At 41.3% G+C, this 15,963-nt stretch overlaps 1 protein-coding gene across 1 annotated transcript in view; it reads left to right on the forward strand.

Annotated features, from left to right (window-relative positions):
• The window catches only part of grik4 (glutamate receptor, ionotropic, kainate 4), a 125,202-nt gene that overhangs the window by 546 nt on the left and 108,693 nt on the right, over positions 1-15,963 (forward strand). The window contains exon 2 of the mRNA XM_073029805.1: positions 14,049-14,177. Coding sequence (XP_072885906.1) covers positions 14,102-14,177 — 76 coding nt within the window. The 5' untranslated portion in view covers positions 14,049-14,101. The remainder of the gene's footprint in view (positions 1-14,048; positions 14,178-15,963) is intronic.

Here is a 15,963-nt window from a genome sequence, read left to right on the forward strand (position 1 = left end):
GAGAACCACAAAATCACAAATCGGCAGCACTTGAATGAATTTTGCAGCCACACTTCGCCGTCATATCCGTTAGCTATCCTAATGTTAGCGTTCGCCGATCGACCCGATTCAATCCAGGGGAGCACACACGTGCTGAAAGACAGGGGTCCAGACCCCGGGATAAACCACAAATAGCCCCAGCGCAGGCAGTTGAACGATGAGCCACCATCACATTAACCAAAACAAGTTAGTTGTCATCTCAGTAACATATGACATTGTTCTTAAAATGTCAGACTTTTTGCTTCATCTGCACATGTCGCACTTTTGTATGTTTATATGCTTTACCTTTTGTACAAGGGTTTAAAACTGTGTAATTAGCGCTTCCTTGTCGATCGTGACTGGGGATTAAAAAGAGCTTTAATATCGGAACGGTTCTTGTGGGAGGATGACGATGAAGACCTTGGGGAGGGGGCAGTAGAGGGGGTGAGGGAGAAGGGCTGTTGGGGTTGCGGAGGGGGTGCTGGAGTTAGGGGGTGGTGGGCCTGTTTCACCTGATGGCTTCACTGTAAATCATCGTGGCCTTGGTATCTGTCATAGGTTGCCTTGTGTGACACCGAAGGGGATCCTGCCATCTTTAGAATATTAGACCCAACAATTTCTAATGTTGGTTCTTTCTTTGTTGCAGAGAATATTTACATTAGTGCTAGCGATTGAATCAGAACAGAAATGTCATTGTGAATCATGTTGATTGCAGTCATTGAGTCATGAACAAAGCATGTATTTTTCTGTAAATATACCAATGCACATATCCTCGTAATGTTTAAAACAATTTTTTATGTGTGCTGAATCTTCCTTCAGATAACAACCCTCTCTCGTCTAAAGTTTAAAAAAACTAGTTTGCTACTGTATTAATCTTTAGTGACCCAAAATAATTGTTTTCCCAATGTCTATTCTACAGTGCTTCTGCTTGTTGTTTAGGTATGTTTCTTTTTGGTTGCTTCTTTAGAGCACTATCACAAATACGTCCAGCTGCAGTTGAGGCACTACCAAGTTATACACTTTATTTATCTTAAAATACTTACCTTCTTTTATTTTGAGGGAACAAGAGAATGCATATTACAAGTCTAGGCTAATTATTTCAAACAGAGGGGAGTATTTACCACTCTCTGACCTGCTACATCAAGACCTCTGAACTTTTGACCTCTCGTGATTTATTGTGTTGCATGGGATAAGTTATATATTGAAAAGCAGCGCATCTAACACTGAGAGCAAAGAATATCTAGCATTGATCATTGTTGAGCCATTTGGTTACTTGGCAGTGAAATGGCATTTAGGGGTACAGGTAGAAGGGAAGGAAAGACTAGATCAGTAACTAAGAAAATTAAAACCTATGTTGGTGGAGATTAAAAGGCAAAGCGAAAGAAAAAAAATGAATTGAGGGAGGGGATGTTAAGTATTGGTAGTCCTGGAAGCAATAGCCCATTCAGGATAACAATAAAATGGAGAAAAGGAAAGACTGTTCTGGCCTATGGCAGTCACTGTGGTTCCAGCTCCTCTCTGCACTATCCACTGTAATCCATTCCTATTGCCTGTTCCCCATCTTCCTTTTCCATTAACATAAAAATGCCCAGTTCTCTTGTAAATAATGAGATTCCTGATACCTTATTAGTAAGTCGCAAGTTCTAATTATTCTTTCTATTGAAGATTAGCTTTAGTTAAGTTTTATCTCTTTTATTGAAAATTATCTTTTACTACAATTTGGCAACAAAGCATTTTGAAAGAGCTGATTGGATTCTTGATTTAGCCTTTTATGTTCTGGTGAATAATATATAAAGAAAAGCAATTTTAAGTGCCTTTATCAGTGTAGTTTCTTGAAATATCATTATTTTCTTGAATCGTTTTTGTTTTGCTTGTAGCCTCCAGTATCTTTTGTATAATGTGGCATCCGGAACATACAATACTCCAGCTGTGGCCAAGGCAATACTTAGTACAAAGTAACTTGCCTCAGTCTTTTAGTGTTTAAAACAAAAATGAAACCCAAGAATGTTGGTCCTTCTCATAATTATATCATTAAAGATTAAAGTCTCTGTATTCCTAAATTTCACAGATCTTCCATGCTCTTCACTAACTCTGTTGTGTGGTTTTCCACAATATCTGCGCTCCTCATTTCTTTTCACTGAAGTAAATCTTCTAACCTGTATATGTTATCAATAATTTCTCGTGCTCGTCTTTGCAATTTGCCATTTAATTTACAATTTGTGTTCAATTTGTTATTGGACTATAAGTTAAATTGATCCCTGTGAGAAAATGGTGATCAGCCTGTCAATTAAACTGCTATAATCTTTGTGATGTCTTGGCTCAGACAATTGTGTTTGGTCAGAATTTTCAGTGCTAACCAAATGATGATGAAGAGGCAGCTGTGGAATATCAGGATAGGATGGGATTGAATATTGGTGATTTTCGAATTAGTAATATTTCTACTTTGAAGCATTAGTACCATTAACAAGCAACAATTTACTAAGAAACCTGCTCACTGGCACTAACACAGAACTACTCTTCACAATCTTGATGCAAAAATGGCCTTAAGAGGTGAAGTGCCCATTGGATTAAGATGCTATTCAGTGAACAGGGGTTTATAATCAAAATTACCGGTAGGCTATAAAAGATTGGGAGGGTAAACTGCAATGGCTAGATACAAAGGAACGAGGAGGCCAGATCATTGTCACAAGACTGTCAATGGACAGTTGTCATCTTCATTTGATTTATCCATGACAGCTTAACTTTGTCAATAATTTGCCTTTTGTCCATATGAAATTAGAAAGTAAGAGGTCAGGATTTAGGTCTCTTCACCACAATGCCCACTGGAGTGTAGTGCATGTTGTTTAATCTTCATTTTCTGCACTTGAATAACTTATGCTATCAAGGCCCCTCATATCAATGTGATTAATGATGCCAGCATAATTAGTCCCTCTTTTTCAAGAAATTAAATGTAGCTGATTAGAAACAGATCACATTGACAGAACATTTAATATAAAACTATAAAATTTCACAGATCTGTGCCAGTTTTTTTGAAATAAAACTTTGACCTAGATTTTGCCCAATAACCTGGCAAATTAGTCCCAATTAAATGTGTGTCCATTTCCCATGCTAAGGGCATAAAGGTCAAAATGGGCATGGTGTTCCACTATATGTATGACCCTATAATCTACCTCAGTGAAATCTGCTTTCACCACTCTTAGTTAGAGTCTTATCAACTTCTGAAAAGTAGAAGGGGGAAATGAGAAGACAAGGAAGAAAGTTTTGTACTTTTGTGGCACTTTTTGCTTTTCCAGAATGATGCCTGAAACAGCTTTTCAAACATGGAGAGACAGTACTTCTGAAGTATGACTGTTGTTGTAATATGAGACATGCAGTAATCAATTTGTGCATGGCAAGGTCACAGATAATGGTCAAGTAATCTGTTTTTGTAACGTTGATTGAGAAATTATTATCAGTCAGACTCCACTGATATTCAGAGTAGTTTGAGGCTTTGTCATACCCATTGACTTTGTGTAACAGTTCATCAAACTGGTGGCATTTCTGATGTTATACTCCCTCTGTATTTCACTGAATTTTCTGCCTGTATACTGGTGCTCATTTCTCTACTCTGAACCTTTGAGACTCAAGATGAGAAGACTACCAACTGAAACACAGTTGATATTTCCAGCTGTCAGTTTAAATCTATAACTCTTGACTACTGACTATATCAAAGTGATCAATTCCTTCCTCTTTCCTCACACAATGAGCAGATAAATATTCCCCTCTTTATGTGTCTGTAAGTAGAACAAATGCAGATACAATCTCTCCAAATAAATACGGTCCCTTGTTCCCAATATCAACCCGGTATAAGTCCTCTAAACTCTCAACAGAGGCTTGGCTTCATAGCTTTAAGTGTACACTGCGCACAGTGCTGCATTGGGGATTATAATCAGTGATTTGTGAGCATTTAGCATGACTTCCTATGTTTCTGTTCACAGCATCTATTTAAAATGACAGATTTTTAAGCTTTCTTTTTAAGCTTCAAAGGTTTGTGAATGTGCATCCATAGTTCCCTCTACTTCTGAATCCTCTGTAGCATAGTGCAATTTTGATTATTCCACTGTGCAGCTTGCCCTAAATTATATCTGTCTACATCAAACTGCATCTGCCATCTGTCTGCCCATTTCAGCTGATTATCTGCATGCTTGTGAAGTTGCAAGTGTTCTGCTTGCTGTGTGCTCTGCCAGTTCTTGTATCATGCACACAGTTCAAAATTGTACTCAAAATACTAAAGTCAAGGTGACCAATACATAAAATATTCCTTTCTATAAAAGTAATGTAATGCAACTTGACAGGAAGCAACCTTTTGGAATCTCATAATTTTAACTATTGTCTAAAATATCAAGATTGTAGATGATATACGGGGGACTTTGAAGTTTTACTTCTGAGGCAACTTGACATGGGAAATTTGTACCTTTTTTATTTAAACTTTTTAAAGTAGCTTACACAAATCACTGGCTCAGAGATGAGAGTGATTCCTTATTTGATTGACAGTGGTTAAACTCTGAAAGAACTTTATTTAAGAAGTGCACTATTTTTAAAAATGCTGGTTATTGAGGAGCAAGTATTATTATGTAAATTAGTGTTTCTAATACAATTAATATCTACATATTCTTTAAACATATCAGGGAGTTTTACAACATGGAAATAAGCCCTATAGCTCAACTTGTACATGCCCACCAGGGTGTCCTCCTGATTTAGTCCCATTTCTCTACATTGGACCCATAACCCTCAAAACCAGGGGCAGCCAAACTGGGGTCTAAGAAGCCCTAAAGGTGGGGAACTCATGCTCTATCCATGAACCTGTCCAAATGTCTTTTAAACATTCTAATTATACTCACCTCAAACTCTGGCAGCTCATTCCACAAATCCATAACCCTCTCTGTAAAAACCTTATCTCCCAGACCGCCTTTAAATCTTTCCCCGCTCTCCTTAGCCTGTGGCCTGTGGTTTTATATTACTGTATCCTGGAAAAAAAGTTTTATTCACCTTATTTGTTGACATACACTGCAGAATAGGCCCTTCCAGACCTTTGAGCCACACCGCCCGGTAATCCCATATCAAATCCAAGCCTAATCACAGGACAATTTAGAATGACCAACTAACCTACCAACCAATTTGTCTTTGGACTGTGGGAGGAAACCCACATGGGTTCACGGGGAGAACGTACAAATTCCTTACAGGCAGCTGTGGGAATTGAACCCCAGTTACCTGGACTGTGAAGCGTTGTACTAACCATTACACTACCGTGCCCCTTATGAATTTATAGACCTCTATAAAGTCAGCTCTAAGCTTCCTTCATTCAGGATGCAAAGACGAGAAGTATTGAATAACAGACAATAGCTTGTAATTGCAAAGAATTGCAACATTGAATAAAAACATTGCCTTGTCAATGTCATTTCACTGTCCATAAATTAGACTTGTTGTCAGCTTTACAGAGAGTAAAGTCACCATTTTACAAGGTAACAGAAAGTAAATTCACTCCATTTTCTAAGGCTCTCACTGCACATAAATGCCTAAAACTTTATTCCTTCGCGGGAGCACTAAACACTCCCAGTGTCGGTGTTGCTCAGCCTCTGAAATTTACCCATTGATGTCAGTGAAATGAATTTAGGTGTCAAAGTGCAATGCACTGGCACATCTTTAGAGTATGTTTAATGCAACTGACTGGATTTAAACATAGAAGAAATACTGTATTCCTCAACTTACATCAATACAGCACTGCAGCTGAACTTAAACATGGAATACTTAGTTTCCAAAGAGTAATTAATTCAACAGCAACAACCCACAGTTATCTGGTGCTTTTAATATAGTATATCATCCCAAGGCACTTTATAGGATTAAGTAATTTCAGGGAAAAAAAAACTCCAGGAGAAACAAGATAAGAATGTGATATCTGCTGGACTTCATGCCATGATGCAAAACAAGGTTCTATCAATGTGCCTGTGATACTGAACATAATTACCTCAGGCTAATTGAAAAGCAATGGCTTACGTAGCTGTGGTGTGGGTACACCATCAAAACAGTAGATGAGCAAACAACATATGGCACTCTCACTTACTGTCAGAGGGGCCACAGTGATCACATTTTGTGCATCGGCTGCCCATGATTGCCTGCTGAGTCATACATGCATTTTGCATTGAAGATCTCACTGCTGGATGAATTGCCCCAGGTGACCAGCTACGTCAGTGTGGTTAGGAAGCACTACTGCTGGTAGCACTGGGGATTTGCTTGGATCAATTTGCCTTTTGGAAACTCATGGACCTGTTTTAGTTTCATTCTCATACCGAGTCTCAATTCTAGCCGCAGATACTCCAGCACTTTGATCCCAACCATCCTTGCCTAGGTCTCTTGGGACATATACATTACATTGCCCTGTGACCCATGGAGCCCTTTATATCATTAAAATACTGTTTGTACAATATCTGACTGCTTACAAGAAGGTCGAACATGATCCAGTTGGGCCGAATGGCCTGGTTCTCTGCTGTGTTTACAGAGCATGGTACTTTATTGTCATTTATTGTTCTGGGGTTGGAGGACTATCTGTATGTGTGAGTGGGAGGAAAGAGGCTTGTTTTGCTGTTGTTGGCTGTGTTGTTCTGCTGAACATTGTGGAACCAGAATGTGTGGCGGAACTTGTGGGCTTCTAGGGTAATATAATTGGTGGAAACGTACATAATTCACAACCACCAACATTGAGTTGGGGTTCACGTTAAGAGGCTGGTCTGACATGATGACGTAATTACGTGAAGTATTTTCACTGCGCTTTGTGTTCAGTGTTTGGATGACAATAAATGAGTTGTTACGGTTTTTCTAAAACATAAAACGCCTCACGTTGTTTTATTTGCGAAAACCTACTGGCTGCCCCCAGCGCATCATTAGGTTGTGTTGGTCATTAATGCAAACGATGCATTTCACTGTATGTTTCGATGTACCGGTATATGTGATAAATAATTTGAATCTGTCCAAAAGCACCCTGGTGGGCTACAAAATAACTTGGATGAACCTTCATTCCTCTGGGATATCCCGTGCTGACTTCATTTTATGGAAACTATTCACCACCACCATTACTTAAAAAGGAAGGAATTGTTTTATAAACCTGTTTCTCCGAGATCTAAGCCAGCTTCTGCAGTAGTGGCAGGCAAGATGATGTCACCCGCCAAACTATAAATGATAGTGCTTCCCCCTTCTGCTCCAGATCTCCAACAGGCCTGCACAAAGCAGACTGCTCAGCAGCATTGTAAAGGTATTGGATGTCAGTGCACTCGCAGTAGCTGTATGTCAGTTTTGTTTTTAATGATCCATCTGCAATTAGGATGCTCCAGTATTGATGCTCTCCTCTGCAGAATTGTCTCCCCACCATCACAGTGTTTTCTGTGTTTCTTAAATTTATTATGGGCAGAAGATGAATGATTGCCAGAACAAATCCTTGATAGAGACAATCAAACTCCAGCACTGTTCTCCACCAGACTACAGTGGGTTAACTTTGAATAGTCATCGTGGATTTATAAAGATGGCTCATGCACGAGTTACTTAATTGCATTTTTGTAAATAAAGCTGTGTCGGCAAGAGGAAGGCAATGGGTGCTGCAATTTTTCAGGAGATATTTAATATGATGCCATAGAAGAGATTTGCTGTGGAAGTGAGTTAACATATCATTGTCCTTCTGCATTCTCTAACTGCACAAAGACAGAGGGGATCAGTAGGCAGGGAGACGTCTGCATTTCCAAGGGTCCCACTTTGTGCTTCGAATCTGAAAGGGTAAAATTTTGTTTCTCTGTTTAAGTGAATTCCCAATGATTAGAGGCTAGAATAAATGCTGCTTGGAAGGTCAGTGCAAATATCACTTATCCCAGATGCCAGCTCACCCATGTAATTATTCATAATGACAGGTGCAGAGAGAGATAGGCATGGGTGGCAGAAACCAATGCAGTGTGCGTACTCCGTGGGCACTAATAATGCAGTAGGCTCCTCTCAGGGTGTAACCTTGTGACCTGAGCAGGATATCTGGCAGATCATATCGTGCCAGTGTTCCTGGTAGGTACTTAGATTGCATAAATTGGACTAGAGCGAGTCCAAAATAGCTGTGCTATTTTCACCTTATCTCGTTCAGACATCAAAAATGTGACAAAATCACAAAATAAATCACAGTGAGTTCTCTTGACATTTCTCTAAGAAACACCCCTTTAATAATATACTTTCTGACTCCAAAGCATTCCTCTGGGCCACATCTGAATGCAATCATCCATTCTTCTAATCCCTCCATCCCATGTACAGTACTGTACAAAAGTCTTCAGCACATATATATATATAGCATTGTAGCTAAGATTTTTGCACAGTACTGTATTTGTCAATGTGGAGCAGAGAGCGAGTTTGTAAATCTGGCGGGAGCAAAGGATTTTGGGAATGGTGAAGGTGGAGTGCTTCAGGAGGGGTGTGGATCAGGTGGCAGAGAATGAGTGCCAGGGGCAGAGGATGGCACGTGTGCAGATACATCCAGCCCTGAGACACCAGGCAAGGTCATTTGATTCCAAACAATGTCTCTCTGGTGGTTCCCGCTCCCTCCCCTCTCCCTTTCCCTTTTCCCAACCATGATTCCCCTTCCCACTCTCATTCCATAGTAGGGACCCATATCGCGATCAGGTTTATCATCACTCACTTATTGTATGCTGTGAAGTTTTTTTTTTTATGGCCGCAGTACAGAGCAATACATAAAATTACTACAGTACTGTGCCAAAGTCTTAGGCGCCCAAGCTATATATATGTGCCTAAGACTTTCGCAGAGTGCTGGAACTCTCTCCCAGCACAATGGCCCAGGTGGATGAGATGCTGTGGAGGCATGAGTGAATCTGACAGCTGCACCCCATTACTACACAGAGATCCAGGACAAGTTTCCGGTCTGCCTCACTCTTTCAAGATTGGGCAATGCTGGAAGGCATAACTTTTTAATTCTTGTGGTTTTGGTAGATGCCATTCCAATGTAAAGCTATAAAGGATGCTGAGAGCTAAGACCAGTCCAATATTGAGTCCCAGACCAGCCACCAGGAGTGGCAGGGCTTCGTGTTGTAACAGACTACAAAACAAAGTTGGGCAACATCCCTTCCTGATTAACTTAATTCATTCTATGCGTGTTTTGAACAAAAGGGGAGTGGAATAACCTGCACACCCCAACAGGTTCAGTGCATCAGAACCTACAGTCATAGTGCAGATGCCAAATCGTTCTTCTGGAGAGTGGACCCACAGAAAGCACCTGGCCCAGATGTTGTCCGATCCTGCAGATCAGCTGGCAGGTGTTTTTAACCTCTCCCTACTTAAGTCTGATGTTCCCACATGCTTTAAGAAGACCACCATCGTCCTGGTACCTAAGAAAAAAAAGAAAAACCTTAATGACTACTGCCTGGTGACTCTGACATCCTCCATCATGAAGTGATTCAAGAGGCTGGTCATGGCACGCATTAACTCTACCTTCCACACAACCTCCATCCACTGCAATTTGACTACAGTCAAGACTGGTCTAAGGCAGATGCCATCTCCCTGCCCCTACACTCATCTCTGGACAGTAAAGCCACCTACATTAGACCTTTGTCTATTGAGTGCAGCTCTGTCTTCCATACTATAATTCAAGCAAGCTCATCTACTAACTCCTAGACCTGGGACTCAACTCCTCTCTTTGCAACTGGATCCTTAAACCTCCCGACCAACAGATTGCAATCTGTAAGGGTAGGTGACAACCTCCTGGCACTGCTGCCCCCTTCTTCTGTCACTGTAGCACTTGATTCTGCATTCTGTTATTGTTTTCCTTTTTACTACCCCAATGCACTGATATAATGAAATGACTTGAATAAATGGCATGCAAAACTGTTTTTAACTGTACCTTGATACATGTGACAATAATAAACCAATACACCAATTTATCCATGTAACGGTCAGTGAATCATTGACCTGAAATGTCAACACTTCCTTTTTCTGTCCTGAGCTGATGGGTATTTCCAGCAAATTTGATTTTATTCCAGATTTTGAGCATCTGCAGTGTTTTATTTTTATAGCTGTGAAACAATCCTTTATGTGAATCCTGTTACCACTTTTTCAGTCAGCATGTCAGTGTACAAAGAGCTGGGTGCAAGCTTCCTATGCCTCACAAGGTTAAGTAGCTGAGGGGAGGCGGAGTGAAGAGAACCAATATTCATGGCTTTGGTTGCCCAGCCTAATACTATCGACTCTACCTCCTCCGCAAGATCCACAGACAGGATTGTTATGGTAGATTCACTGTTTCAGTCCGCTCTTGCCCCACTGAACATATTTCCTCCTAACTTGACAATATGCTTTCTTCCCTTACCCGGTTTCTTCCCACTTAATCTCTCCCACTTTTGACAGTTTTTCCTTCCAATTCATGGCTCATCTCTGCCTTGACCATCCAATCCCTTACCTCTCCATCCCACATTGGGATTGTCAGAGGACCCTTCACTTCCTCCTCGAACAAAATCCCAGCCAATCTCCTTCCGGCCCCTCTCCTTCATGTGGCTGAACCTGCTATTACAGTGAAGAAAATCTCCTTCAACTTTCCTCATTGTCTCCAATTCAAAGGTGGAACCATGGCAAGTTGTGCAAACCTAACTTATGCCTGTCTCTTTGTGGAACAATCTTTATTTAAATTCTGCACTGGCCCAGTCTCTCAACTCTTTTTCCATGACATTGTTAATAATATTAGTGCTGTTTTCTACACTGTACACTTATTGAAAATTTCATTACTAATTGCTTCCCTTGTGTTGGCATCATACACTGGGGTGCTCTCTTCAGTTACTGATGAGGTAACCATAGCCTTTGGCCAGGGGCAGATGTTGTCAGGTGGTGCCCAACCTTCATAGAGTGTTAACCACTACACCCTCTAGTTGGTGGGTCAGCAGTGGTGGTCAAGTCACTGCCCAAATGCTCCTGACTTCCAGCTCAACTCCTCTCACCCGCTCCATATCCAGCAAGAGGCTCTTTCTGCTTCCTCCCCCGTCCTACGAGCTGCTTGGTTCTCGTTCTTTTCATCAAGGCCCAATTGCTGTCTCCATCTCAAGAGGTGGACTCACGACCATTTCAAGCCCACATGGCAGCTACATCTCCACCCACACTGCATTCTATAAGGATCCATTCCTTTCTCCCACTTTTTCTATCTCTGGCCGAACTGTTCTGACAATGATATGAGAGCTTTGGAGATGTCCTCCTTTTTTCCTTACCTACATCTTTCCCTCAAGCATAGTGGACAGCACTCTCAACTGCAGCTCCTCTATGTTACACACATTTGCCCCCATTCCCCTTTCATCTCATTCAGAACAAGGATGCAATTTTCCTTGTTCTCACCTTCCACTCTACTGGCCTCCACATTCAATGGATCATCCTTAATAATGTACACCACTGAACACATCTTCCCCTCTTCCCTTTCCAGCATTCCAGGCAGTTCTGTTCCCTTTACTACTCCCTGTTTTGCTATTCCATCTCCACCAACCAAATCTCCACTGTTGACACCTGACCATGCACATGCTTTCTATTCCTTCCCATCATACATGGATCCAGGTGAAGCAGCAATTTGCTTGCATTCTTCCAATCTGGAAGATTATATTCTTGCGTTCACAGCGTTGTCTCTGTTCCCAATCAACAGTGGTCACACCCACTCACCCACACTGTTTTAATACAGCCCATAATATCCTTGAAAGATGATACCTTATCTTCTGCTTGAGCACATTGGCACTCTTGGTACCTGATGCTGACTTTAACCAGTCTTTCCTGTTTGCTTTGGAACTGACTGAAGTCATCCACCTGTAACATTAACCTTGCCTTTCTCCCTCCTCCTCATTTGCTGGGTAATTTCAGCATTCGCATTTGTTTTTTGATTCCCTTCAGTTGCTCTGTTCTGTGTTTCACACTTCCAGTGTGCTCTTCTGTTTGTTTTTTTCTCTCTTCCAAATCTTTAACAAGATATCTGCAGAAGAATTGTGATGTTAAAAACAATTTTGCTCTCCCCACCAGCCCCCACCCCACACCAGACAATTCCTTCACCCCTCCTCCAAGCTTAAAATGCACTTTTGTGCTCACTTTCTCATATCTCATGAACGCTCATCAACCTGAAATTTTAACCCCGTTCCTCTCACTGTACATGCTGCCCGACCTGCTGAGTATTTCCTGGATTTCAAAATAATTTGGAAAATGTACAGCATAATTGTCTTAAAAATACGATCAGGTTATGAAAGAAGAACAAGGTGAATGTCTGTGGATAGTTGGTGAAGAACTGACAGACAAATTAGAAGCAATACAGTGCAGTGTTAACAGCATGCGGGTTAAGAAGTGGAAGAAACTACAGAAAATTAACACAATGGATAAGATAGAAAAGACCGATTTCCAGCATTTTCTATTTTTGTTTCAGATTTCCATCAGCAACATTCTGCTTTTGACTATTTAGTGTCACCTGGTGATTGCTGGTAAACCATAAGTGCAGTGCTGTCACTGACACAATTACCCAGCGACTCAGTCGGAGGCATTATTACTAGTGCAGCTAGTAGAGGCACAACTTCACGGCACCAGAGATCTGGGTTCAATCCTGACCTCTGGTGCCGTTCATGTGGAGTTTGCATGTACTGTCTGTGACCATGACGGTCTTCCCCTAGGTGCTCCAGTCTCTTCCTGCATCCCAAAGGTGTGTAGGTTAGCAATATAATTGATGGCGCTGGGCCTGTATTCACTAGAATTCAGAAGAATGAGGGGTGACCTCATTGAAACCTATCGAATAGTGAAAGGTCTTGATTCAGTGAATGTCTAGAGGAAGTTTCCTGTGGTGGGAGAGTCTACAACCAGAGGATGCAGCCTCAGAATAGAGAGGTGTCCTTTTAGAATGGAGATGAGGAGGAATTTCTTTCGCCAGAGGCTGGTGAATCTGTAGAATTCTTTGCCACAGGCGGCTGCGGAGGACAAGTCTGTGTGTATATTTAAGACAGAGGTTGCTAGATTCTTGATTGTTCATGGCATGAAGGGATATGGGGAGAAGGCAGGAGATTGGGGCTGAGAGGAAAATTGGCTCAGCTATGATGAAATGGTGGAGCAAATTTGATGGACCAAATGGACTAATTCTACTCCTATATCCAATGGTTTTATGGTCTAATTGGCCACTATAACTTGTCTCTAGTGTGCAGGGGAGAAGTAGAACATGGGGTTAGTTGTTGATAGTGAGGAATGAAAAATCATGTATTAACAAAGGATTGGTGTACATGGTTAGAAACATAGAAAACCTACAGCACAATTCAGGCCCTTCGGCCCACAAAGCTGTGTCAAACATGTCCTTACCTTAGAAATTACCTAGGGTTACCCATAACTCTCTATTTTTCTAAGCTCCATGTACCTATCCAGGAGTCTCTTAAAAGACCCTCCACGCACTCACTACTCTCTGCATAAAAAAACTTCCTCCTGACATCTCCCCTGTACCTACTTCCAAGCACCTTAAAACTGTGCCCTCTCGTGCTAGCCATTCCAGCCCTGGGAAAAAGCCTCTGACTATCCACACAATCAATGCCTCTCATCACCTTATACACCATTGGTTGATGGTTGCGATGAACTTTGAGCTGTTTCTGTGCTGTACGTTTCTCTAACTCTCCATGACTCCAGTCTGTTGACTCATACCTCCTGTGGATGCACTTCATTTTAAATCGCAACACTTAAATGATTCCTAGTTCATTTTTCATGGAAATAAATGATTTTTTAAAAATCAAATTGGGAATTGACCAAATATTCCTTTTAGATTCTCTCTATTATTGCTGGATTGTCAAGGTAAGAAAGTAAGGACCAGAATATGCTCTCCTGTAATGTTTCTAAAGTCATTTTGTCATTGCTGAGTTAGCGCAGTAACGAAACATGATGCACCACCAGTGTTCACCTTCAACCAAAGGCAAAAAGGGAAGCGAGCTAGTAAGGATGGTTTGATTTCTTTTCCTCAAAGCCTCATTTCTTCTCTGTCCCAGGTGGCTGGGATCCGGCCAGAGCAAGTAACAATCTCCATGAAGGAGGACAGAAAATGCTGCACTTCTTGATATTGCTGGTCTTTTTAACTTTAAGGAAAAGTTCTGAATTACCACATTCAGTCCGAATGGGTAGGTATGAACTCTATCCCTCATCTTTCTTGATTTGTAGTTTTGTGGAAGGAAGAACTAATTATTCCAGGTTTTTGGAAAGTCACAAGTGGAAATTATATTGAATAGCTCAGAACTTGCATGTGCTGTTCAGTGTCCTTCTTTTTACTGTATTCATCTTTACTCTGGAAAGGATAGGAGAGGAGGATTAATTAAATCACCTGGAAATCTCTACCCTGCACCTGAAATGACACCAATCTATTTTAATTCCTGTGACTTATTTAATTCGGCAAGCAGTTAGGAATATACTTTGATGTGGCTCTGTTGGCACGATGTGGATGGTGGGATTTGCTTCAGGATTGCCTTGTTGGGATCTTTAGAAATGGGAATGCTGAGTTCCTGCATGTTGTGCAGTTCTCCAACATCCATCTCTTCTCCATTCCTACACCAATCCAATATGGGAAAGAAAAGAAAACCTTCTGTTTTAGATTTTTTTCTACCTTTAGGGCCTGATTATATTTCAGAAGGACACCAGAGCAGGATTAGCTCCTGCAGCCTGTTCTACCATCTGGTGAGATATTGGCTGGTCTGCAGCATGCCTCCAACTACCTGCCTCAGAACATTGTTCCTTACTACCTTTGCCTGACAGACATCTAATTAAACCCAACATTTTTTACAAATGTTAAATAGGCATCTAGTCTCAACAGGCTTTGAGAGGGAAGGTTCCTGGTTTCCATTACATAAAAAAGTTGATTCACGTTGCCCTTCAATAGTCAAGCATAATTACAATGGGCTGAGAAGCGGCAGATGGAGTTCAGTCCAGAATAGTGTGAAGTGATTCACTTTGGAAGGTCGTACTTGAAGGCAGAGTATGAGGTTAATGACAGGTTCTTAGCAGAGAGGAGGAACAAAGCGATATTGGGGTCCACATCAATAGATCAAAGTTGATTGGGTTGTTAAGAAGGTAAGTGTTGGTTGGACTTCATTATTCAGGGAATTGAGTTCAAGAGCCATGAGGTAATGTTGTAGCTCTATAAAACACTGGTTAGACCACACTTGGAATATTGTGTTCAGTTCTGGTTGCCTCTATAGGAAGGATGTGGAAGCTTTAAAGAGGGTGCAGAGGAAATTTGCCAGGTTGCTGCCTGGATTAGAAAGAATGTCTTGTGAGGAAAGGTTGAGTGAACTAGGACTTCTCTCTTTGAAGCGAAGGAGGATGAGAGCTGACTTGATAGAGGTGTATAAGATGATAAGAGACATAGATAGAGTGGATAGCCAGCACCTTTCTCCCAGGGTGGAAATAGCTAATACAAGAGGGCATAATGTTAACGTGATTGAAGGAAAGTATAGGCAGGATATCAGAGGCAGGTTTTTACACAGAAGTGTGGTGGGTGCATGGAATGTGTTGCCAAGGATGATATTAGAGGCAAATACAATAGGGTCACTTAAGAGGCTCTCAGATGTGCACATGGATGAAAGAAAAATGCAGGGCTGTGTGTGAGGGAAGGGTTAGATCGATCTTGGAGTTGGTTAAAAGGTCAGCACGACACTTTGGGCCGAAGGGCCTGTACAGTGATGTTCTGTTCTGTGTTTTCTAACATCAAGGCCATTAGGACAATGATGAAAAATGGATAGATTTTAAAAGAAAATATAGGGAGGCAGTTAGGTCCGAGAAAGGAATACTAGACCAGTTGGATAAAGGCATTGATGTCAAGATGTAGTAAAGGAGTGAGTCCATCCAAGAGCCTAGAATTGGAGATCTTCATAAATCATGAAGGGATGTAGGGCTGGAAGTGGTTACAGAAAT

The sequence above is a fragment of the Hemitrygon akajei genome, chromosome 26 (assembly GCF_048418815.1).
Source record: "Hemitrygon akajei chromosome 26, sHemAka1.3, whole genome shotgun sequence".
Classification (NCBI taxonomy): Eukaryota; Metazoa; Chordata; class Chondrichthyes; order Myliobatiformes; family Dasyatidae; genus Hemitrygon; species Hemitrygon akajei.